Raw genomic sequence first — 26,751 nt, forward strand, 5'->3', positions numbered from 1 at the left:
TTTGATGTTCACCTTTCCTTAAAAAATATATATATATTTTTCCAAGAGAAGGTCAGTGTCAAGAATTTAAATCTCTCGTTGATAGGTGGATTCCGTTGCAGATGTGAACACTGCAGTGATATAGAAGGACACAGAAATGGAGCAGTGCTATGCTGAAGTGCTAAACCACCTGTGCCTCCAAGTAGTGTGCTAGGGAGTTTTATCTGTTCAGGTTTTCCTACTGGACCTGGTTTTGCTATCTTTGCATAGCACTGTGTTGTGTTGTGAGTGCACTGTGCATGTGAGCAGGCATATGTTCACATGAGGCATATATGAGATGATTTTTTTGGGGGTGTAATACAAAGTCTTGTTATCACTAGACCAGTCTGTCCTTGCTCATCTTTAAGCAATCATAGGACAACTTGGGGATGTAACAGAATTAATGCTGAAAACAGTGAACCATTTAAAATACCAACATTTTGGAAAGGATCTTGTATTTGATACAGAATTTAAGTTGTGTGATTCTTTGAATATCAATGTGGATTTGCAGCCCTTGTGCTTGCTAGGAAAGGTTGACTTAGTAATACGCAGGTGGCAACAATTCAGTTGCCGTGAACGTACCTACTGAAGATCTAGTAAAAGAAAACGAAGCAGACCACTGAATTTATAAGAAATAAAGTTATTGGATGAAATTCTACAGTACATACCAACTCCATATGCTATCTTGGTAATGCTATAATTAAGTCAAAGAGTCATGTCAAACTGGCCTTTTCCATCTGCTCTGTGATCTGCTCAGGGAGCAATTTGGAGAGAATGACAGCTGACCTCAAAAACCGATGCGTTCGGTTAATGCATGTTCCACCAGAGCTGATACTTATACAGAGCTCATCCCCTTTCATCTACTGGTACAAATTGTTCTTCATTTAATTGAAAAAAAAAAAGCAAAATTTGGCTTGCTGTGAGGCAGCCCTGTTCAAAATTTTTCTTTCACTCAATGCCTCTTGGTATTAGCTGAACCGTTTTTGTGGCTCATAAAAATATTCTTCCCTTTTATTTGCAGGGATGTAAACTGCAGTGTGGAGGCACAAGTTTAATATAGCACTGTTGGGTTTTTCAGTTTGTTTTTTATAGCTTCTGCCAAAACAAACCTGCTAATAGTAGTGTCTCAAAATTTCAGTGTGAGTAATTGATATGTGAGACACGTGAAACTCAGCCTGTATTTATAATGCTAATTGATTTCATTTATTTTGCATCCCTTGTGAATTTCTCACTGTCAGTCTTGCCATTATCTTAATGTTGTTGTTTCCAGTAACACTCAGAAAGGTAATTTTAAAGGCAGGGGGTCTCTTGGCACAGATGCATCAGGTGTAGAGCTTCCTTTCCTTCGAGGTGATCAAATTGGCTACAGGAAACCCCATGGAATGGTATCGCTTAAAAAACAGAACCCGTCCATCTGTTTGAATCTGAGTGAGCTTGTGAAAGTCTGCTTAATGCTCATTCCCATAAGTGCCTGTATTCAGATAACGTGGGTGGTTTTTTTGTTGTGACAGGGGAGTGTGAAAAATGCTATTGCTGTAATCAGTAGAGTATCCAGAAAGTCGTAATTGTTCCTACAGAAGGACAGCAGGATCTGCTTGCCAGTGGCAAGCTGTGGTTAGTCTTTCTGACTAGGAAGAAATAGTTTCAGCTGCATAGTCAGACTGCTGGGAACCTCAAAACCTACCTCATGCGTTAAAGCTGGAGGCAAACATCCAATCCTTGGAGACATTTAGGTCTATGTCTGGACTTCATATCTGGCTGTGCTGCTGTACCTTGAGCTGATGGGAATCTGCATGGCTTTTCATGAGCTGCTTGCCCTCCAACTGTTTAAAGCTAAACCCATCCACCTTAAAAATATGGAGCTGGCTCTGTAGTTAGTGACTGCCTCCAGTTTCTGTCTTCCTGTGAAACAGAAAAGATTTACCAAGCTCTTACTTCTTTGCATTCAGTGCAAAGTGGTCAAGACAGACAAACCTAATGGGACTTCTCTGTACTTTCTGCTGATCTGGAGTAAGAAAACAGTAGTTGACTATTTTGATGAAAAACTGATTTCTGACTCTATTGATGAGCAGAGTAGAAATACAAATGTCATTGAGAATACTTCTAGTTTGCTGTGTATTGCCTGGTGGCTTCTGCCTCTGTCTGCTGGGCAGAGAATCTTGGTAAATCTCCATTCTCTGAGAGACAAACTCAGTCATCTGCAGATTTTTAGCACCTGTCTTACTTCAAAGTCTTCTTTACAACAGAAGTTGAGTCTTTTATCTGAGCCTTCCCAACCTGTCCTTCGTTCTCCTCCCTTCCCTGTTGCTTTTTAACTTTCCTTTGGCTTTGCCGTTTAAACTGCAGCCCAGCCCCAGTGATTTGCGGGAGAGAAGTGCAGCTGGCTGTAGGGCTGATGTCCCAGGACAGCTGCAATGCCCCGTGCTTGGCATCTCAGAAAGGAATTTCTCTGAAGTTTTCAGCAGCTTGACATTGGATGCACACCGTGGGTCTTTACCAAGGCCTTTGTTCAAACTAAAAGCAGCTCCAAGGTGAAATTCAGACAAGGAAAATGTGAATGAAGCATGGTCACTTGTTTTAAAAAAACCCCAAACCTTCTTCTGTGACTTACTGGACAAAAGTGTGGCTAGGAAACATTTTCACTTGTGTTCTCTCTACATTTCCTGTCCTGTCTGCTGAAACATGAGTTAATAGATATCCTTGTGCTATTGCAGTGTGCCTGTGCCCTCCCCAGTGCGTAGCAGGGATCTTCAGCCCAAATTGTCTTAATTCTTGCAGAAGTGACAGGGATGCTCTGTGTGTGAGCAAATGCTGCCTCAGAAATCAGGAATATTAGGAGACACTAAGTAAGGACCAGCAAGAAAGTCAGAACTTCTGACACCTTCCTCTGTTTAATACCAGAATGGAATACTCAGTGCCAGGCATCACAGGCTTAAGGGATACAGGAGGTGTGGTACTCCTGCAGAGTGTGGTATGTGTTTGATTGCTGCCTTTTTGGTGCGTGTTGAGGTGAGGAAGGCATTTTACTCTGTTGTAATTACTCAGGGTGTGTTGGAGTATCTTAGTGTAATGTTTTCTCATAACACAATTTCCCACGTCTGCTCTTGGAAAAGCCATGTTGTGCCTCACAGTGGAAACTGCATTAGCAGTGTCATCAGTAATGTACTGCACCTTTTAAGTGACTACAGCAGTGTGAGTGAGCAGGGGCACACGCCTGGGGTGACCTGTGGAGGCTTTCTGGGGAAGGCTGCGGGTTTGAGTGGTCGCAGGCAGGTCACATCAGGACAGACAGTGTCTGGCTGCTTTGCTTCAGCACTGATGCAGAAAGGAAAGGGGTGGGTGTCTCAGCGCTGGGTGGATGTTATAGAGCTTTTGATCCAGTCTGTTAATTACACTGCAGCGGATCTTCACCTGTCTGGGGCTCAGACTGCACTGAGGACTGTTGTCGGGCATATTATGCAATGGTCTGTTATTTCAATGAAGTATTAAATAAAATTGTTTCCACATCAGGAAATAGGGAGGTGACCTGCCATAAAGCCTTAGTTAAACTTTCAAACATGCCTGAACCTACTGACCTTCAAGATACAGTACAAGGCTCCTCTTTTCCTTTTCCTTCAGACCTTGGCCAGATGCGATGGCCGGAGGCTCCATATCAGTGTGTGGGGGATGGCCTCTTAATGCTGTCACTGTCATTTAAATATTGATCAGAGCATGCAGAGGGACTGTGTGATGGCTGCTGTGAGAGGTTAGTGAGCAGAGTCCCTGTAGGCTTTTCTCTGCTTCGTCGAGCAGAAGGAGCCCATGTAACCACTGGCTGCTCATGGGTCAATGCCGCTACTCAAGACCAGCCTTGCACGGCGCTGGAGCTGTGAATCATCAAGCTCATGCAAGGAGATTGCTCTGCATCTGGAGAGGGAAAGCCTCAGTCTTGCCATTTGCTCAGCAGGGGCTGTACCAACAAGGTGTGCGGGGACGTGGTGCAGACGCCACCGGACCCGCTGCAGCCCAGTGCCTTGGCAGCTGTCCCAGGCTCAGCTCTTCCCAAGTGCAGCACAGGCCTTTTGAGCCAGCAGTGTGAACAGCTTGCAGCTGCAGATCTGAAACATGCCAGAGTGATACTGTGATCTGGTGCTCTCCTCTAAGGCTCAGGATCTGTATGTCTCCGTTGAGACTGTTCGTTACCTTGGGACATTGTATGGGGCCATGCAGCTTCTTTGCTGCTGTGTGTGCCCAGAGGCTGCCAGGGCCACACAGTAGGACACAGGTGGCTTGGCTAAAAGGTTTCATCCATCTGTAATAGCAAAGCTGCTTTAATGGCCTTCTGAGTGCCCTCCTACTCATACCTGCAGCTGCACCCTCTGAAGTTTCTTTGGAAAGATTGGGTCCTCCAAAGGAGTATTTATACCCACATGGTGCCCACTGTGGAGGTAGACACAGCATGGACAGGGCACTCTGACAAGTGAGATTCACTGACTACACAACTTGAGAGATTCACAGTCCCCCAAACTTGTGGCAGAAGAACTTACCCCGGGCTTCCTCCTCCTCAGCTGTGAGTCCTGGGAAAATGGTCTCCCAGCTGCTGCTCTTGGGTGCTTTTTGCAGAAGATAGGGAAAAAAAAGAAGTGAAAATTAGGACTAAGAGTGGAGATCTTGCCAGTTACAGCAGTATTGTGAGTTTTGTGTGTCCTTTTACTCTGGCTTCTGGCACTGAAGGACTACTGGCATGCAGTTAAGCTAAAACAAGGTGAAAATGAGGCAGTTAAGCTTTAATTTGGGTCATAATTCACTTCAGGTATCCATTTCATTTTGAAACCTGATTTTGTTTCTTTTTAAAAGACTCTTTTTTCCCCCTTGCCTGCCCTGAAGCACAGATGAGGACAGCACAGATTGGAGGAGAAGCAAGCTGTGGAGACAGAGGGGAACCTGAAGGGTATGGCCAGAAGCTGCTGCTAGCCCAGACAAGCCACTGCTTTATGCTCGCTGGTGCTGCAGTCTAATAGGATAGCGAGGGCGACTGGTGATGGCTGTTAGCTTCCTTCTGCTCTCAAGTGAAAGTGAAGTTTTGCAAATAGCTTGCTGTGACATGTGGAAACCTTGAACTCCACGGTGATAGATGTGGAGATACAGCAGTCTGTTTTGTAGAAGTGTGGCTGCAAGTAAAATTTTGTGGCAGAATTTGCTCTGAACCATAAACGTGACTCTGTGGGATCTATGAACAGTTGTCTGGAGCCCTGCAAAGTGTCCCAGCTCTGAAAGTTTTGTGCTGCAGCTGGCACCCACCCACTGGCTGTAGAAAATGTGCAGATCAGTGATTTTCCACTGTACTTGTAAAAAATCTTCACTGTGTTTTTGGGCTATAACTTCATGGATGCAGTGCACTGCAGGTGGAATCCAGTTACTGTATAACAATAACTTAACACAGTAAGTAGAAAGTGGCCTCCCTCCTATTCACATGGCCAGCTATTAGAGGTTGGGAGGGAACTGCTGTAACTCATTGCCAAGTGGCATAGAATTACAGTAAAGGCGGATGGAAAATGTCATGTTAGCATCGTTGTTTTGCAAGTGTTGGTGTTAACAAAGCTCTTTTGACAAAGTCTGTACTAGATAATTTTGTCTAACAAAAATCAGAATTGAAGCTGCATCTTGAATGGCCAAGCATATTAATCTTGCCTCTGAATGGTGGGCAGGCTTTATCTCCATGAGAAAGCTGTCCTAAGATAGCCTTCACCATATTGGGGTATGTAAAACTGGAGGAAGCCTGGCTTTGAGAAAGCTGGAGGAAATGATCTTCAGTTACTTTTTGTAGGAGGTCTTCTTTTATTTGCAGCTGGAAGATTAAAAGAGCACAGCATTTGGTCTCACCTGACAGTAAAACTTTTGTCAAAGATCAAAAGAGACTTGGTAAATTTACAGACATAATGAATGCTGGATTGATTCAGCCACCTCCTTGTGAAACACTGTCCTTTTTATCCCCAAAGAAATGCTATCTCTCTTGTACGTCATTCCACTAGGGAAGCTTGTGTGTGTACAGCCAGAATACTTCCCATCGTTCTCTCTCTGCAGGAATATGACAGTCCTGGAAGCAGAGAGGAAAGGGCAAGGTGCTTGTAGGAATTCTCACTAGAGTGTTTTAAAACAGGGCAGAGCACTCATCTTAAGGCCTTTGGGGAGGAAGACAAACTCAAATGTGCAAGTTTTGAAGTTTTTACTGGTGTACGGAGTGCCTATGAACCTAGTTAACCTTTGTGCCTTGCAAACCCACCCTAACCCGTAGGACACACAAGGAAAACAAAACAGAACAACAAAAAACCAAACCAAACAAAAACTTGTGGAAGCCTGCTACTTGTGAGAGGCTTGGAAGTCAGAGGTGATCTACTCAACTTTATTGATTGAATATGGGCAGTGCTAATTAAAATCTACGGGATGTTAACAAGAAGTGCAAGGCTGCACACTGAGCTCCGTACAGACTGGTTTGCTAGGAAGCAAGTTTTAAATTGGTATTTGTTGAGATGTGCTCCATAACACATCAGAGTGACCTCTGCAACAGCAGTGAAACAATTGAAAAGAAACAGTGCAGTATAGAATGGCAGGACACAGTCTCAAGTTGTGCCAGGGTAGGTATAGGCTGGATGTTAGGAGGAAGTTCTTCACAGAGAGAGTGATTTCCCATTGGAATGGGCTGCCCAGGGAGGTGGTGGAGGCACCGTCCCTGGAGGTGTTCAAGAAAAGCCTGGCTGAGGCACTTAGTGCCATGGTCTAGTTGACTGGATGGGGCTGGGGGATAGGTTGGACTGGATGATCTTGGAGGTCTCTTCCAACCTGGTTGATTCTATGATTCTATGATTCTATGAATGCTAAATTTAGGCTAATTTTGATGTGAAAATGACTATGACAGCAGAGTGACAGCTGTTTATTGCTTTCTTCAGATCCAGCTTAGGTTATTCTCCAGTTAAGGAATGTTTCAAGTGGTAGCTGGTGCCCTCTCCTGATAATTCTTAGTTGCTCTGGCTTAGGTCTAAACTGGAGCTGGGTTTACAGAAGTGACTGTTCCCATCTACACTGCTCTCCTACACCATCCCTGTTCTGCGGTGCCTCTCACAGGAGGGCAATGTACTCCAATTGCATTTGCATGGGGTAGAAAGCAGTGGCTCATTCTCCATGTCCAAGGAATTGTATTGAGTGTTACTAAAATACACAGTTTAGAGAAGTAATGTTATTAATTGTTTTGTTAAGATCCATTAAGGGATGCAGTTCCAGCAGTTTCATTTTTTTAGTCATACTTTAGGGAATACCACAGTTGAAAACAAACACGATGCTCATGATTATTAATTTACTTTATAATTAAAGAAAGAGAAGAACAAAGTGCAAAAACAACTTAGTGTACTTCAATTACAATTTCCTTCTCTCCAGTGAAAGTTCTTCCAAGAGATTACATGTTTGAGAGTTGACTTGCCTCTGGGAGCTCTTCTTTTAATGCACAATGTCTAAAGTAATATTGCTTTCAAAATAGCTGAAATCCTGGCTCAGGGCACTCTGGACTAGATCTACGTTTTGGTGTAGCAAGAGCAGATCCTTAGAGCAAAGGAAAGGAATGTCCTCATGCTTACATGGTACATGGTTTGTGGGGTTTTGCTTCAAACCAGATTGAATCCTGGGATTCCACTGATCCCTGTCACTGAACATCTCCCAACCTCGTATCTGCTTCGGAGCAATTTGGAGACCAGCTACAGACTTGGATCTGTTTGCCTCTGTTTGGTGTGGGAATGCATGGATGTGCTCCTGCAGTGGAGCTCATCAAATTTAGTTTCTATATGCTAGAACCCACTTTGTATATTGAACTGAGAGATGGGAAGACAATGGTAAGAATTGATTCAAAGCTACACTGCTGCTGTGGATTGTAATGATAATTTGGGCAAGATAACCAGAATGATATAAAGGTGGACAACAGCAGCATGCCTGCTGGTGATCACAAATAGGCAGGTACTGAGAGGCAGATGAAGATTTATTCAGTTATTTGTTATTTTACATAATCTCTTGAAAGCACAGTCTTGCAGCAGGTGAGATGAATGTGCATGGATGTTCTTATTAAACATCAGTGCATCTCTTTGCAAATCTGGTTTTTCCTTTGGCAAAGCAAAAAGTGAAGTCCAACAGCGCAGACAAGTTTCAACAAGTAGTATCTCCTGTGTGACAGGTCTTGGTGAACTGCATTACAAAACCAGTGCTGTACTGGGGTTGTGGTACTTGTTGGTACTGTATGTGGGACCTTTACATGTTTGGGGTTTTCTATTATTTTGACATTCATGAGCTTTGTTATTGGGGGAGCTGTAGTTACCTCTCTTCTGGTTTTGCTGTACATGGGAGAAATTGTGTTCTTCAGAGTTTATGAGGAATCCAGCACTACCTTTTGTCATCAGTACTACATGACTACCAGTATGTAGCACTATTGACAGCCCTTTGAAGTGCTTCCAAGCAGCTCTATGACTTGAGCAGTGAATCTCAGCAGATAACCCACCAGGGTGGGAGCTGTAGTAGCAGGCTGGGGACTTGGGCTTCCTCTAAGCAAGTTTGGTTTCAGCAACTTCCAGTATCTGAAGGGGGCCTACAAAAAAGCTGCAGAGGGACTTTTTAGGATATCAGGTAGTGACAGGACTAGGGGGAATGAAGCAAAGCTGGAGGTGGGGAGATGCAGACTGGACGTGAGGAGAAAGTTCTTCACCATGAGAGTGATAAGACCTTGGAATGGGTTGCTCAGGGAGGTGGTTGAGGCCCCATCCCTGGAGGAGTTTAAGGCCAGGCTGTATGAGGCTGTGGGCAGCCTGATCTAGGGCAGGGTGTCCCTGCCCATAGCGTGGGGGTTGGAACTAGGTTATCCTTGTGGTCCCTTCCAACCCTGACTGATTCTATGATTCTGTGAACTACAGAGGGAATTTGACTACTTGCAGCATTTAAATATTTAGCACTTCCAGGTATCCCCACAAATTAACTGAATCTTCCTTTTGTTCTGGAGGATTTTATCTGGAGCTTTCATTGTGAGGCAAAATACTGTTTGGACTGAGTCCAGGTGTATTTACTTCTTATATGAGTTAAAAAGCCATTTGAACCTTTTTTGGGGGGGATTTTGGACTTGATCTGTTTCCTAAGCAGTTCTTAGAGAAGCAGCTGGATTTGGTTAGCTGATGAAATGCAGACAATTACCTGTGTGTGGTCACTGCTGTCCCACATTTAAATGCCAGAGGATCACAGCACTGTATTCCTGAACTGCACTGATATGATGAAGCATCTTGCAATTGTATAAAATAGTGTTTGAATGAAAATAGATATAAACCCCAGCAAATTTCCAAAGAATGCATATATCTACTTACTCGTGGCAATACTAATTTTTTGTACTTATTGTGTAAAACTACAGAGCATTCATATGAGAATTTTTCCAGTAATTAGTTGAACCTAAACAGGTAACATTGTTTAATAAATAATAAAGGGAAGAAGAATCCATTTCCATTTTACAAATGATTATAAACCTCAGAGTTGTGTAGGTGTTTAACTGGTATGTGGAACGGATACTTCATTACCTTTGATGAGCTGGGCCTTAGAAACTGTAATTTCTTTGCTACCATAAACAATTCACCCAAACCTGTGATTAAAGGCCTGAGGAATGTGTAGTTAACTCATAAAAATATGTACATAAATTTTGCTGATTCACAGCACTGTAATGCACATCCTTATTTATTATTATAAATGAATCTCTAATGTAGCTCATGCAAAGTCTTAAATGAGTGCCATTCTTTTTCATTAGGTAGCTCTTTAAAATCAATAATGTTTTCTTTAAGGGAAAGCTTTGGCTGTTACTAATTTAAATCTCATTAACTTCTGCCTTTTTTTTCCTAAGGTTCAATTTGAGCTACATTTTTCATTTAGATTTGAAGCTGCAGGGTACATGTAATTCCATTTAAAAACCTAAGGTAGGCAGGAATACTGTTGAGTTAACAGTAATTTAGAGAATGAAAAAGTCAGGATATTCTGCATACAGCCTGCTTTTGTCATTGAGAAATAAATGGTCTTCCCCAGCACAGAGTTTGGAGATGCACAGCTGTTTGAGAAATCCTTTCCTAACTAAGACAAAGTTTGTGGAAATCTATATGTGCAGAGTAAGTTTGTGAATATTCCTGAGGCTCAGGGTTGTAATCCCAGCCCCCTTTCTCCATGCCTGTGTTTGCATGTCTTTTGCATTGGGTCTAGTAGTCTTTCCTCCCATCCTTCAAGTATGTGTTCTGCTTTTGGCTGGGATATAGTTAGGTTTCTTCCTAGTCAGTGGTAAAGTGCTGTGGTTTGGATTTAGTGTGAGAACAAACAGTGGTGTTTCGGTTCTTGCTAAGTAGCACCTAGCCTAAGTCAAGGATGCTCCAGCTTCCCACACTCTGCCAGTGCGAGGTGCACAAGAAGCTGGGAGGGAGCATGGCCAGGACAGCTGTCCCAAACTAGCCAAAGGGACGTTCTCTACCATAGAGTGTCATGGCCAGTGCATCAGCTGGGAGAAATTGACCAGGGGAGGCTGATGCTACTTGGGGACATTGGTGAGTGGGTGGTGAGCAGTTGCATCCAGCATCTTCCTTTGCGTTGCTATTATGATTATTGTTACATTTTAAATTTTTGTTGTGATGTGGTTCTTACCTGACAATTCTTAGGAGTTTTGTTTTTGATGCTCCTTCCCATCTCATTGGGAGGGAGGAGGAGCCAGTGAGCAGCTGCATGGTGCTTGGTTGCTGGCTGAGGTTAAAGCATGACATGTGTTATCTGTGCTCTCTAGAGTGCCAGGACTATTTTGGAATATATGCAAATAGAAGCAAAGAACTGCAGGGTCCTTTATGCCTGCTGACTAGATTCGCCTTTTATAACAGCAGCCTACTACATGGAGAAGCAGCCCAATAGCAACTGGGCTATTAGTGATGCTTTTCATTATCTCAAGTTTGTAGCTCATTAATGAGGCTGCATTTGCTTATCTTTCTTACTGAAGACACTCTGATCAGTCTCAGGGAAGAGGGAAAAAAAGTCCATCTCTCATTATTTTGATGATATACTTTGAAATATTTAGTGTTAAACAATAGGGGAAAATGCATTTAAAACATTTATGCAGCCCTGGGCTGTCTGGAGATTGAGAACTTAGTACAGCTCTTCAACAGAGTGGTTGGCTGGAAGGGTTCTGGCACCATTTTATTCATGGCACATCCACATGAACACATTACAAGCAGTGGTTATTTTCAATTATGTAAAATCAGATGAGTCTTTAGAGGGATTAAAATGAGATTTGTAATGGCTTAGGAGAATTCTTAAAATTGACAATTTGACACAGCATGATTTCAGATTATGTGAAATCTGGCAGAAGGAAATTTATATTTCTATTTGCAAAGATTCTGTTCTAAGTCACCACGATGGAAATATTTACAATGAAGACATAATAATGTCATTAATATGCAAATGATTCCAACTGCATTTCTTACACTGCCAACCTCACAGTGAAATATAATATATTTCACATTTGACACGTGAAAAAATAGGATTGCATTTGTAATATTCTTATTTTTTAACAGAAATGCAATGCTAAGTATCTTCATCTGTGAAAAACTTCTCTTTAGTGGCAATCCAACATAGTTTGTATGATGTCCACATCACTTTATTTCTGATTCATACCTCTGGTTCTAACACAGTTCTCTATATTTTATGCTCCTCCTCATTTCACAGAGAGGGTTGCTGTAGGCATGTGCTCCCAGGAGCGTTGGCACCCAATGCTGAGGCAGACTGCAGAGGTTGTGTAGGGTCCACTGACCTCCGTGGGAGTTGATTGCCATCAACACTTCTAAATCTGGGCTGTGTATCTTTTGAAAACAAGGCTGAATTGTTTCCATCAAATTCTGCTTAAAGCTTGATGAAAGACAATTCAAAGTGCCTGGTTTGGTTTGGGGTTTTTTTGTGCTTTGGAACGCATCAGAAACCTCTCACTTCAGTTCTTTGTCTGTAGCCCAAAATCTCTACCCTGAGGTCATATATCTCCTGTGTGCTTTTTCCCCTCCGGCAGGGAACAGTCTTTTCCCTCCTCCTTCATATGTAGAGCTGGACAGATGACAGTTCTGTCGTCTGACCTGAAAAATCTGTCATCGTGAACTGAAAAAAAATAGTAATAAAATGGACTGAGTTGAAATAAATAGAACATTTTAAACTGGGAATGCATCTGCTCACACAACTCTTTGTTGAAATTAATCCTCCTCTTCATCCCATCCCCAGCTTCCCCACTGAACACTGTTTGCTAAATTCAACTTGAATTTAGCAAAGGTGGTGAGGATCTGATGGGGAACTGGGGGATAGGAGATCCCCAGCCCTGAACTCTCCAAGTCTGCTGAGAGGAGCAGGAACAGAAGAGACAGGAGCCTTCAGGACGCTAATCACTTGTTGAGATACAACAACCAGGCTTGGGAATGAGCACAGTCTTTGTGAAGGGGATTGATGGAAGAGTAAGCTCTGTTTTCCTCTCCTCCCTAGGCACTGTGAGTTTTTTTCAGTTCAGAATTTTAAGTACTGATTTTCTACGTTTTAAAGCATTGGTTCCTAAGTGGAAAACAATGATTTTGTTCGGGCTGGTCCCTACAGAGGTAAATCCAGGTGTAACCACATCAGCACTTTATTGTATTAATAATTTTAAAACACAACCCTTGGCCTCAGACTGATGTGGCAGTCAGTTCCCAAGGCTGGGACAGTGTGTGGTGGCTGGGGGTCAGGTCATGAGCTGGGAGTGAGCAAGAGGCATGACAGAAAATGAGCAGTGCTTACTGAGCGTTCAGTAACCATTAATTAGTGTTTCTCCAGTTATGTAATTTTTCTGGTTTATCAGTAGCTCAGGTGGAGGCTTTTAGGATAGTTTTTCAGAGCTGCTTTCTGACATTGAGCTGTGATGATTTAATAAAGGTGAGCTGGTGGATGATGGGGCTGCAGTTGAAGCATGCAGTAACATCCAAAGAAAGGCCTCAGGTGCCGAAGGCTCTCTTCCTGCATCCCAAATCCCAGCTTTTATCTTTGCTTGGCCTCAGCCTAGAGCTCAAACATCTCCCCATCTTCCCATCCCCCTCCTGGCTGCAGCTTGATGAAATGCGTAGCAGCTGCGTGTTTTGCAGAGAGTTGGGATGGTTGAGGATGACAGGAGGCCCATGAATAAAACACAGACCTGTTTGTTTTCTGCCGTTCTGAGCAAATGATGTATTAGTAATGAAGTATTTGCAGTTAGTCGCTTTTGCTTACTAATAAATGAAACATTCCTGCCACCGGTTTTGTTTCTGGCTTGATAAGTTCCAGGGAAGTGTGAGGAAAAGGCTGTAAGCTGGGCTGGTGTGGGGGTCTGTCTGCTTTATGGTGGTTCTTGTTTAAAGATAAAGAGTTGTCTGCTCTGTGATGACTTGAAGTAGTGCTGGTTTCTGTATGATTTTGGTCAGCTGTTGGCCCTGGTCTGAGTTTACTGAGTCAAGACTTGGGAAAATGACCATAAAGGAGATGAAATATCCAGGAACGTGCTTAGGAGCATCCCCGAGAGGGGACCTGAGAAGGGTTGAAGTGCTGGTGACAGGACCTGCTCAGGGCCACAACTCAAAACCAACCTGGAAGTGGGTTGGGATTTTGGGGGATCTGGCAGACAGGGCATGCTGCTATCACAGCTCCCTTTTCATAGTCTGTGTTTGAGAAATGCAGGTGCATGTGTTCCCATAAGTGTGGCCCTTAATTTCACTGAAGATACATCGCTGGTGTGGGTAATGCTGCTGCTGGCTGCAGTGCTGCAAGATGTTGCACAGGCAGGTTTCAGAAAGCATATGCAGAATGTGTGGTGTTGTGGGGCACGCCACCGTGTTACCACTTGCTGCTTTACCTAGAGAGACGTTTCTGTAACACACATTGCCCTTGTAATGGTTCATTTTTCAATCAGCCTTTATTTGCCTTACATGCAGTTACAGTAGCTTGCAATAAAGATACCTCTGTTTATTTTAAATAGAAACAAAACTCTTAAGAAGAATATTTACTGTTTAAAAATAACTCACTCTGAAAGCACTTCACAATTCATCAGCTACAGACACACTTTAATCAAATAAGTCTCTAATACTTCTCTTCATGGCTGTCTAATAAAAGAAAAGATTGTTTTGATTTGTGAGTGTTCTTTTCCCTGCAATGAGAATCAGTCTGTCCTGCAGTCAGCAGAGTTTCCCATTTAGATTCTGCTGCATGATGAATTAAAACGAGAGGAGGAATTACAGCCTAGGTTAAGGCTTGGGTCACGTTTTCAAACAGAGGTCCACCTGTCGTGCAAGTGGAAATGGTAATGGGCTCACTGCAGCTGAAATTATCTGTGCCAGATAACCGGAGGAACGGCATGGCAGTTGTAAAGTGGTAAGCGTGTTAGATGTCCAAAGGCAATTGTGTGAGAGACAAAACAAATCACCAAGGCTGTTTATATTGTGCAAGTAACGTCAGATAAACTTGACTTCTTCCTTTCTGTTTATGAGCGTGCCCTAATTTAAAGCTGTGCTTTGTCTTTTCCCTTTCCAGCACTGCAGTGTGTTTGTTAAGTACTTCGCAGGTATTCAAAGCCCAAAACATTCGTTCTACCTAGCGTGCTTGTGATGGGGAGTTCTGTAAAGCATGTAGTAATCTTCTGATGGGCTGGCTGCATCTTTGTAAGGCAGAGAATCCGTGATCCATGAGTAGGGTAGAAGCAGCTCATGTACCTAGATAGGGGCATTTGTGTGAAAGGCCCCCTTGACCTGTCTGTGTATTGTGACCAGCAAGGGTTGTCTCAGTGGCAGGGCCAAATCACTGGGGTCATATAGATTGGAAGAGGCCTCTGGAGGCTTGGAGTCTGTGCTCCTGCTCAAAGGCCTGGCATGGTGCCACAGTTGGCAGGGTGGGCAGGGTGGGCATGCTGGTCAGAGCTGCCCACGGTAAAGAGGAATTTGGACTGCCGTAAGTGTCCCTTGTTGAAGTGTCCCGCTGAGTAATTGCCTGAGTCTTGCGCAAATACTGTGTAGCTCTTTCACGAGAATAACTGAGTTCTGCCTTCCTCTTGTGGTGAAGTTTGATACTGTCGTTAGGCTTTTCTGGTAGTCTCCTTGATCTCTTTCCTCTGCCAGAAGTGAGACGTAGTGAGAACCCTTACAGCAGAGATGTCATTCAAAGATCCCCTTGTGCAGACAGTAGAAGAAATGAATTTAAATGGCTATATTCCACAGGGAATCCAGGCTGTCTCCCTAACCTCATCCAAACTGGAGAGGACTGTGCCACAAAGCAGATAATCCAATTCAAACTGCCCACATTCTTGAAAATGGATGAAAAATAAAATAATCTTCTGCATGTACACTGTCCCTCTACCCCACAGGGACCAGCAATTCTCTTTACTTTTAAATTCTTATTATTCATGGCTCTTTCCTACAATTCCCCACTGGGAATAACAGGCAGTGGCTATAGAGTTTCCTAGTTGTGTGATTACTTGACACTGCAACTACCTGCTCTGAGATCAAGTTTCCATTTACTTGACCTTCAGTTACTTTATTCAAAAGATGTAATGCAAAGAGACTTAACAACTATTGAAATAAATTCATCTCTGTTTCCAGAGTTTGCATGGTTCTAAAGACTTGAAAACACAAATGCATGGAAGTCAACGTAGGTTAATGTGGTTGGCTGGAGAATATTAAAATCATCTTGAGAGTATCCTTAAAGAGCTTGCATGTAGTCAACAGTATTTCAAATATTAATTGCATATACTTTCAGGTATAAAGTGTATTTCCAGTCTGCTGCTCCTTGCCCCAAATTTTGATTTATAACTGCAATGGAATATTTTCAGTTTGCTTTACTTATGACTTAAATCAGTTATTATTTTCCATTTTCTTAGATGCTGATCCTTGATTTCTTTTTCCATCCAGTTTGTCTGAAGGCAGTTCTGTGCGCCAAAGGAGGATCAGAGATGCAGGGAAATACGTCTTTGTGTTTTTCTGTTGTTCATTGACTACCCTGAGAACCCAAAGAGCTGAGAAAGATGGTAATATTCATTGTAGAACATGTTAGGAAAAATATGTTTTCCCTTTTCTGGATCTTAGGAAGTGGAGATATTTTTATTTACTAGATTCTGTGGACACTGGGGTTTATATGGGTTTCAGAGCCAAAGTGAGCAGAGAATTTGTAGTGCTTAGAGAGTTTGTAGTGGTGTTTTCACTGAGTTCTTGGGTTCCTGAGTTGGTTGGTTGTGGGATTTAAATTCTGGCATTTAACAGGGAAGCTTTGTTGTTTGTCCAGTCCCATAACTGATCTGGCTGCTCCAACCCAGAGGAACATCCTTCTTTTTTAAAATAAAGTTTGCTTGCAAGTGGGATACAGAAAAAAGGGAGATGTGCTAAATGTAATGGTATTGTTTCATGGCTGACTTTGAAGAAATGAGAATTCATTTATAGATCCCCAAACAAGGACAGAAAGGTAGCTGTTCAGATAACTTGTTCACGGCAGATCATCTGCTTCACTTCTGTGCAAGCAAAGATAAAGGCTGGGCAGAGGCAGGAGCTTTGTAAGTTAACTTGCCCACAGCTCTTCCCGGTCTGCCTGCCCCAGTACAAGGAGGTGGACTGCAGCAGGAAGGACAGGGACCAGGTGAGGCAGGAGGGGCTGGGAACACAGAACAGATTAGGACACTTTCCTTGAACTCCTGTCTGGGACTTCTCAAAATATGTGTAAGGATAAAGCCATGAAGATGGTTTCTTTTTTGTTCATGTCTTGGCTCTACTGCTATTGATTTTCAAGATCCCTTTTACACTGTTTTTTAACGTCGTGACAGCCTCAGAGAATCAAGGCTTTTACACTGAATATTTAAAACCAAACCACTTCATAAGTGCCAATTTCTCTGCTGTTTACTTCAATGCAGACTCATTCAAAATCTGCCAGATACTGGAGTGATTAGGAGATCAAGGTCACCAAACACTTATTTTTAGGGTAAATATACTGCATTTTAAACAGTTGCTTTTATGCTCTCCTCTTTCTCTGTGCTCAGCAAAGCAATCCACTCAGAGCAAAGAGCACAGCTTTGGAAGGGCACTTCAGGTCCATCTGTCTCCAGGAACATCTGACTTGGAAAAAGTAGCAAAGAATATGATGAGACCAGAGATTTCCTTTCTGTCACAGAATGTGTCTCAGAACTCCCTGTCTCCAGCAAAATCTAACCTGCCAGCTGTGATTTGCTCTTCTTTCCATCAACACGCGTACTCGAAAAGCCCTGTGCTGAGGTGCCACCTGAAAAGCTGGCTCTGACAAGTGCTACAGGATGAAATGCCACTGCCCAGTAACTTCTTCTGACACTACTTTAACATTTCTGTTTTTCAAGTATAATTTCTAAGTCTTGACTTCGTTAATATGCCATAGCTCCTAGAAGCTGAGAATTTATTCAGGGTCCAAGCTGCTTTTTCTCTCCCTAGAGATCTTTGCAGATTGATAATGTACTAGTATGTTCCTTCTTTTGCTTTTTCTATATGAGACTGAAATGCTTCTGGCTCCATATGCATATGTAAGTCAGGATGGAGCAATCTGCAGCTATTTAGACCTCTGGCAGTGTATATTTACAGTTTGTTTGACCTCAAAGGAAATGATGAGTGTTCGGCTGGAATATTTGACATTTTAGTTGGGTTGTTTAGCTGAGGTTCTTAAGAAAAGCTGGTCAAAAGCAATGAAGCATATACAAGTTTTTAAAACCTTTTAGCTCATCTTACAGAAATTTGAAGCTTTGATTGAGATTTGGAAAAAAATCAGCTAATGTATAAGGATAAATAACTGCATTTGTGTGTGTCCAGAGAAGGGCGACGAGGCTGGGGAGAGGCCTTGAGCACAGCCCTACAGGAAGAGGCTGAGGGAGCTGGGATTGGTTAGCCTGGAGAAGAGGAGGCTCAGGGGTGACCTTATTGCTGTCTACAACTACCTGAGGGGTGGTTGTGGCCAGGAGGAGGTTGCTCTCTTCTCTCAGGTGGCCAGCACCAGAACAAGAGGACACAGCGTCAGGCTGCACCAGGGGAATTTAGGCTGGAGGTGAGGAGAAAGTTCTTCACTGAGAGAGTCATTGGACGCTGGAATGGGCTGCCCGGGGAGGTGGTGGAGTCGCCATCCCTGGAGCTGTTCAAGGCAAGGTTGGACATGGCACTTGGTGCCATGGTCTAGCCTTGAGCTCTGTGGTAAAGGGTTGGACTTGATGATCTATGAGGTCTCTTCCAACCTTGGTGATACTGTGATTTGTCCTTGTTTTTGTGAGCCACATTTGGAGAAATATTTGCATGTTACTAAATCTAGTGAAGTGGTTTTGAACTCCTCATTATTTGATTTAGAAATTTGGGAATATTTGCACTTCTATATGTTCTTGAAAGTGCCAGACTTTTTCATCAGGAAGCTGAAATAGACTAAATCTTGTTTGAAAACATTCAAAATTGGAGATCAGAGTAGGGAAACTACAAAGTCCTGAGTGATCCTTTCCTTAGATGTTGTGTTTCTACAGCAAGATGCTCTTGGTTGGTGATTGCTGAATCTAGATGTTGCTGTGATAGAAATGAATTATTTACTTGTTAACAGAGTAGGAGAAACGTTGCAAAATTCACTCAGCTTGAATCAGGATAAACTATTTTTTTTTCTCAAGACCAGAAGTGTTTTTTTTCTAAGTGGTCTTCATCTGTCACAGATACTTTTTCTTTCATTTTTTAAAAGTTTTCTGTGTCCCTCAGGGGACAGCTCTTTGAATTTTTTCCTAAGACACAGTTTAAAAAGCGAGCATAGTCAGTCAAAAACTACTATTCACTCAAAGAAGGATGAAACCAAGTCACAGAAAAGAAATACTGCAGACACTGAATTTCCTTTTCTGTTCCTCCCTGCTTGCTATATGAGGTTGCCCCCTGTGCTGCTGCAGGCCACCCTCTAATCCTTTTTGATGTAGGGCCACTGTAGACTTCTCCCCTGTAAAACTGAGTACTTTGCTCTGCATGTCAGAGGTATCACCTCAGATATCTCCAGATAGCTGGATTTTTAAATTAATTGTTTGCCCATCTGTTTTGGTAGGTCAGCTAAGATGAGGCTGCTCTGCAAACCAAGATCTCACCTGATTTTGGAGGTGTCATCATGGTTTTGAAGAGTGCATAAAGTTGTTAATAGAGTGTTTTGTTTGAAATGTGTTCTCTGACCAGCAGGTGTATTTCTATATGTTTGTGTATTTAAAGAATCACAGAGAGGGGCAGGAGGTGGTGGTTGTTGTCAGTTTTGAGGCAGCTTTTCTCCGTGGCTCTGCTCAAGGTGTGAGGAGTAGGAATGGCCACTGAGAGGAAGAAGGAGGCATTGTGGCAGGGGATCACATGCTGAACTCAGCAGACAGGCAGATCTCATATGGCATCACTGGACTGTGATGAGATGTTGGCAGGGGTCTACTGCAAGCACTGTAGCAGAATTAGCCTAGCACAGTCAGAAAGCCAGAGATGTGAAACCAGTTATGTATGGGGAGCCTGACCTAATACCCTGACCCTTTGTGAAGATCATATCCAGCAAAAGCTGTTGAAGGCATTGCTGTGTTTGCTCAGATGTAGAGTGCATTCCCTTTTTCTCCAGAATCAAGAGCTGAAACTACCAAACTGCCTAAAATTCATGGGCTGTGACTGATTTCTCTCTTTTAGTAGCCTAAACAGTTTTCACCTGCTTTTGGACTTGCTCAGTGGAGAGCATCTGTCATTGCTACGTGCCTGCAAACCCCGAACATGATGGATATCAATCCCAGAACTCTGCTGTTCTGTGGCTAAGAAATAAGTAAAAAAAATACAACTCTTGTCTCAGAAAAAGGTTTTTTGTTGTTATGTTTTTTTTTCCTGACTGTATATTTGCAGTCACAAACGTTGCTTGCTTTGTGGAGCAATAAATTTAAAACATTAGCTGGTATATTATTTTTTAAAGTTATTTGTAGATTTAAAATGAGCTTTTCAGGTAACAAGGTAAGCAAACATGTTTAACAGTGCCATGACATAAATTGCTGTAGGTGACAGATCCCTACAAAAATGATTACAGGCAGATTCGCAATGCAAAAAATCATTCATATGACAGCAAGCAGAAAGACAAATTACTCAGAGACTATGTACATGCTCTTCTGTAATTGCTCATAAATTATTATGGTTCATGTTACAATGCTTCTAGACTCCACAGACAAGTAGATTTGTTTAAAATGAGAATAAAGGGAAATTACTAGGAAATGTTGGAGAAGGAGATGCAGTGCAGACTTTGGGTGATTGCTAACACAGAAGTACCTAACTAGTTGTCAGCCAACTTAATCTGCAATTTGCTTGATAGTTTAGAAACTTTCATTTTCAGTTCCAGTGTGCCCAGGTGGCCAAGAGAGCCAGTGGCATCCTGGCCTGCATCAGGAATGGTGTGGTCAGCAGGAGCAGGGAGGTCATTCTGCCCCTGTACTCTGCACTGGTTAGACCACACCTTGAGTCCTGTGTTCAGTTCTGGGCCCCCCAGTTTAGGAGGGACATTGAGATGCTTGAGCGTGTCCAGAGAAGGGCGACGAGGCTGGGGAGAGGCCTTGAGCACAGCCCTACGAGGAGAGGCTGAGGGAGCTGGGATTGGTTAGCCTGGAGAAGAGGAGGCTCAGGAGTGACCTTATTGCTGTCTACAACTACCTGAGGGGTGGTTGTGGCCAGGGGGAGGTTGCTCTCTTCTCTCAGGTGGCCAGCACCAGAACGAGAGGACACAGCCTCAGGCTGCGCCAGGGGAGATTTAGGCTGGAGGTGAGGAGAAAGTTCTTCCCTGAGAGAGTCATTGGACACTGGAATGGGCTGCCCGGGGAGGTGGTGGAGTCGCCGTCCCTGGAGCTGTTCAAGGCAGGATTGGACGTGGCACTTGGTGCCATGGTCTAGCCTTGAGCTCTGTGGTAAAGGGTTGGACTTGATGATCTGTGAGGTCTCTTCCAACCTTGGTGATACTGTGATACTGTCTGCTCAGGCTGTGTTAGCCTGGATAGATAACTGGGATGGGTCCCCACTGTGATTAACTGCTGCTGTGTTTCCCTGCCCATGGGGGACACACTGAGACTCTGCTGCACCCACATAGGGCTCTCATGTTTCTGAACACTTGCCTTTTCTGTGAAATAAGATGGAATTTGGTCAGCTGGGCCAGAAGTTTTGCTAACAGGGTAGAGGGGAGCTGACATGTAGATAAACAAACCTCATTTCCTTAGGAAGCTGGGCTAAAAATGAGGCTGTTTTCCATATCATCTCTATCTTCCAAATCTTAGAAAATATTTCAAATAATTTGATTTATTGAAAGTGTCTGAAGTACACCCCCAAGAGATAGGCTTTGATTTGTATGGCCTTTCAGTCAGGCACTTCCTAAGAATCAGCTGATTATTGGGTAGCAAAGAAAATATGTATATACATCTATTATATAATAAGTGCCTCTCTCTAATACCGTTATTTTTATCTTCTTACCACCCTGATTGTATTATGAATTGAGAGCCAGCCCAACAAAAATGACAGTAAACTTTGTTCTGGATAATGCAGTGCTAAACTCCACCTAAGCAGCTCCAGTCATTTGTAATGACAGCTTGGAGAATACTCCAAAGGAATCTAACAATGCTCACGCTCCAGTGACTGACAGCGCAGCAAGAGGAAAAATTCCAGCTTCCATGTGAGCACAGGGAGCCTGACCTAGATTTTAGCCTCTACAGCTTCATAAGGGGAAACACTCTTGACTGTGTATTTAACAAGAAAAAAAGAGCAAGGGGAAAAAGTCAGCTCCTGTTTGATTAGTCTTTTCTCAATAATTAAGTTTTAGTCAAGGCATTCTGTGAGACTTCTGCCCTCTGCAGATGTCATCAACCCTGCGATGAATGGCTACGGCATTCCCTGTGTGCTCTCCTCTCCATAATGCCACCTCCTCGCATGCTGGGGGGAGTGGGCTGCTGCAGAGGAGCAGCCAGTGCAGGCAGGGGCAGTGAGCAGACAGTCTGCCTGCACCTTCCCCCCCCTCCACCTTTCTTGCTGCTGAAATTCTTCCTTTCAGAAGCTGTTAATGGGAAAAAGGTTTCTAGAGCAAATCTCCTTTTCTTTTCTTATTTTGGGCTGGAGGTGGTGGGCTGGAATCAGGTCACCTCTGCTGGAGCACTGGCAATGGCCAGTGGTGCACCAGCCCCACAGTCTCACTCTCCACTGAGGGCAGCTGGAGATGGGTTTTAGCCACTCTAAAGACCAGGTTGTGAATTACTACTGAAATGTCTTTCATCTGTTCTACTGTGCTTTATGTACTCCAGCAGCTGTCATTTTGAAAATACAATAGTAGAGAAGTGCACACTAGAAGGGAGGAGAAGCTTCTGAATGCAAGTAGGAGATGATTCTATGATTCTGTGATGCAGATTGACCGGCACTGAAGGATGCTCAATGTTCGTTCGAGTTGTGCTTTGACAAGTTGTTTGGTGGAGGTGTGGGAGAAATTTCATAGGAAGCACAGGCATTTTCAGCTTCTAAAGCTGGATTTCCATACTGGGTCAGTACCTAACTCTGTAACTCTTCCTAATTGTGATGCTGCTCTCTAAGTACTTGAAAAACTGGCACCTTTTTGCTTGACCCACAAGCTTTCCCTGTGTCTGAATGTCAGTTATTCTTTACTCTGGTTTGGCTTTGCTGAACCAGCACAGGTTTGAAAGCATTAGGTGACATGACAGGATTAGCTTGACAGAAGAGTGACAGAATTAATTAGATCGGCTGAAATACTTTTGGATCTAAATTCCATCTCTGAGCACCCCTATTCATTTCAGCTTATTCCCCTACTTAGGCTTTTGTAGCTTTGCTAAAGCACAGGAGGAAGGGTGCCTTTGATAATAGCTGTATGTCCTGGGCAGCAGGGATGAGCCATCTGGAGAGCTCAGTGTTGCCTTTCACAGCTCTGCTCTGCTCTTTAATTGTACGCTCCCACCAGCCTGAAGAGCAGCACTTCAAAGAGGCACAGAGCTTTTGTGAGGAAGCTCTGTATGGAGTACGTTGAAACCTGCTAGATGTGAAAACCCTCAAAGCCATCTCTATAAAATATTTTATGATGTCAGAACCAGACTTTAATGTAAAAAGGATTGCAGAGGTTTGTAGAACTGGAAGAGTTGTGTTCTTTCTCCATCTCGCTGCTGGTTGCCTGTGTCCACATAGCACCATCACAGACAGAGGTGAATGAACTCTTTTATGAGGTCCTAGCAAGAGAATGCTTGAGATACAGTGTGTGGCTTTGGTCATGGTGCAGGATGGTATTACCTGGCAGAAGGGGGGCATGCTCTGAGATCAAGTATTTCAGTACATGATTTTCAGGTAAGGATTATCCAGACTTGGTCTGTTTTCTGTGGCACTAAGATGTGAGGGAGAACACAAGGAAAAAGTGCTGCTGAAGCAGTGAAGAAAAGCAGCCAGTAAATTACTACCAGCCTTTCATTTTATGTCATTAACAGTAGCTGTTAAAAGCAAGAAGCCCAAATTTAATTTAAATGAGCAGGATGTTTTCAGCAAAAAAAGAGAATGAAAACTGAAGTTAACTGAACCTATGTCTATGTAACTTAAGGTGAACATTTTGGTTTAGAGGCTTTTTTGTTGAAGAAAGAAGTCGGTTGGCAGAACCAGCTGTTGTGTTTGCATCTGCATGTGGAGTGAGTGGTAGGAGCAGGTAGCATTGCTTGGGGTGAAGGTAGTGTATGATCTCTGTTTACCTGACAATACCCTCACCCTCACGGCAGCAGATGCATTAATGATATAGCTTTGAGTAACGGACTCCCCTTCCCTCTTGAGGTTATGTAAGTAAAGTTTGTTTTGTAGGAAGATGTTACATGGAAGTTCATATGTTAGAAATGAATGAAAGTGGTCAAAATCAGCAGGGTTAGTTGCATGGTTCATGTGGTTGCAGTACAATTAAAGCGGATTTACCGCAGCGGGAGAATGAAAACCTTCCATTAATCGGTTACTTTTGAAGGATTTGAGAGAAGACAGGAAAAATGGTAGACACAATTGAAGGGCAGTAAAAGACAGTAGAATCAATAAAAAAAAAGACCATGTGTGACATTCCACCACATGTAGAAATTTTGTATTGCTATGTTTGTTTAAGAAATAACAAAAATCACTTCGCTGCTGTTGAAGATGTATATGAAATGAACAGCTAACAGAGTTTGGGAATTGTTACTGTCAATGCAGAAAAGGCAACTTTAACCTTATTTGATTGCATCTCAGGAAGCTACATTAAGGGCAAAGATGTTCACTTACATGTAGCTGGATATGGTCAATAAATTCTAAAAAGGACAAATTTCATTGGGTTTGTTAATTGTAGGTAGCGTTTGCCTGTGGGTGATCTGCCTTTGCAGCCTTTTCCTTTGAATAAAAAGGTCTCTGATATGTGCATGGGGAAGTTCCATGTTGATATGGATTCATGCTCCAGGATTATATTGTAACTAAGATGATTACAAATAATGGTAGAAATAACTGTAGGGAGGAGTAGTCTCTTTATTAAACTGAGAAATGGTCATTTTTCAAGCGAGGTATCAAAAAAACCTGTTTCAGGTTTTTTTGCTGAATAGAACATTAGAAGATCACTTTTCATACTTGTACAATTCTTGTATGAAGCTTGATTGCATAGGTGGCAAGTAGTTAAGGTGAAATCATTTGGTTTACTTATTAAAGAGTTAGTATTTTGGAAACGAAAGTAATGATATTTTAAAGTAATGGAATTGAGCAAGCCCAATATGCTCTATTTATTGCCTGGATATTCACATTTATATCAACTAAAAAACATGTATAAAACCCTTGAAATGCCAGTAGTTGCTTTGGGTTGTTAACATTGCTATAAAACAAAGGTTCTTTTAACTAACTGCATTGCATTTCACAAGCTAGTTTTCACTATCTTGAAAAAAATATATCTGTATCTAATATGTCTTTATTATTGTTTTGCTTTCAGTTGATGGTTGCATTGACTGGTCAGTGGATCTCAAGACATACATGGCTTTGGCAGGTGAACCAGTCCGAGTGAAATGTGCCCTTTTCTACAGCTATATCAGAACTAATTATAGCATGGCCCAAAGCACAGGTCTTAGGCTTATGTGGTACAAAAACAAAGGAGATTTAGAAGAACCCATTATATTTTCTGAAGTTAGGATGAGCAAGGATGAAGACTCAATATGGTTTCACTCGGTTGAGTTGCAAGACAGTGGTTTCTACACATGCGTTCTAAGGTGGGTATCGTGTTAAAGTCTAACTAAGAATATACAGACTGTCTGGGCTTTGAAAACTGTTTAAATTTGGCTCTCAAGACTGAGATATTCTTCCAGCTAATATATGCTCATTATTTTTATTGTCACATCTTGCTTTGTCTCAAAATTAGTTTCCCTAGTAATTACAATTACTACTTCCACTAGTGATAATTAAATATGTGCTATCACTTAATTACTTTTTTTTTTAATAATCTGTCATTTGCAAATTCTCAGTTTGTCATAAAGCTTCAGAAATAGATGCTTCTTAAACTGTGAAGGATTTTGGTGAAGTAATGCACTTTTTCAAACCCTCTGAGTTATTCCAGAGTTAGACACAGTTTGAATTATTCTGATGGGAATAGGCCATAGGGAGTTACAATTCTGTCTGCTTTTGAGAAATGTTTATTTTGATATACAGTTTTGATTTGTCATAAATTTAAGCAGACCTCATTTGGTCTTTCAGTAAATGTGTGTCTCAGAAGTATTTTGGAACTGTTGGATGAGCCTTAAATTAAGCATGTGCCAGAGCTCGTGATTTCCATCATGTGGATGTTGATGTCAGTTCTGTGCCTAAAATGAGAAGATTAAAAAGGAGGACTCTCTAAGAATTAATGAATAAATATTCCTTAAATGATCAAGTTTTGAATTCAAGAGAGTTTACAGATACTTTATGTGATTTGGGTTTAAACTATTTAGTTTTAGAGAATGAAGCTTGCTTCATCCATTTCTGCTGTTCCATATTGAAATTATACACAGGTTTGATTAATTCAATATCAAATACTTACAGCAAAACAACAGCACTGCTCGGAGCTTAGAATTTGCTCTTTCCTGCTTTGCTAAATCTAACTACTTTGTCTCTGCTGCCTGAATCCATTTTGGTCCTGAAGAACGCTATAAGAACCAAAGACTGCTATGGTGCACAGTGGTTTGTACTGGGGACTAACATCCAGTTTAAGTATCAGCTGCATCTGCCAAACTCACTGTTAAGTCTGTGTTGCAGCCTTTGAAGTTAAGTATTTTTTGTTGGATGCTCTCTCACAGGCTTGGTGCCATGTGAACTCCATGATCTTGGAACAGTATGGGAAAATGGTGATTTACATCTTTCAAGGGAGTTGTGCTTTTTTCATAGGGAGTCACTGTTGTCAAAATCAAGTTTCTAGTTTAATACTTTGAAAACGATAATGCAAATCCTATGGGAACAATGAAGAATTGATCTTGGATCTGGGAAATTTTACAACCCTTTACTCTTTTCCATGATGAAGTAGTTTTGGTAACAAATGGGTAAGTTCTTAATTCATGCAGTCTCCTCATTTCCAGATAAAAGCTATGTGGCGTGCTTCTTGGAAGGCATTCCACAGAAATGAGATCTTCCCTGTCAGTTACACAGTTCTCCTGCTTTGGCTACAGCTTTCTTATATAGGTTACAGATAGGTTGG

General features: G+C 42.3%; 1 protein-coding gene across 8 annotated transcripts in view; it reads left to right on the forward strand.

Annotated features, from left to right (window-relative positions):
- Positions 1-26,751, forward strand: part of IL1RAPL2 (interleukin 1 receptor accessory protein like 2) — a 400,289-nt gene that overhangs the window by 171,344 nt on the left and 202,194 nt on the right. For 7 of the 8 annotated variants that reach the window (XM_064159540.1, XM_064159547.1, XM_064159541.1 and 4 more), the window contains one exon: positions 25,024-25,297. The exons of the other annotated variant lie outside the window; for it this stretch is intronic. In XM_064159540.1, the coding sequence (XP_064015610.1) occupies positions 25,024-25,297 (274 nt within the window). The remainder of the gene's footprint in view (positions 1-25,023; positions 25,298-26,751) is intronic. 8 annotated transcript variants of the gene reach the window in all.

The sequence above is a fragment of the Pogoniulus pusillus genome, chromosome 19, assembly GCF_015220805.1.
Source record: "Pogoniulus pusillus isolate bPogPus1 chromosome 19, bPogPus1.pri, whole genome shotgun sequence".
NCBI lineage: Eukaryota > Metazoa > Chordata > Aves > Piciformes > Lybiidae > Pogoniulus > Pogoniulus pusillus.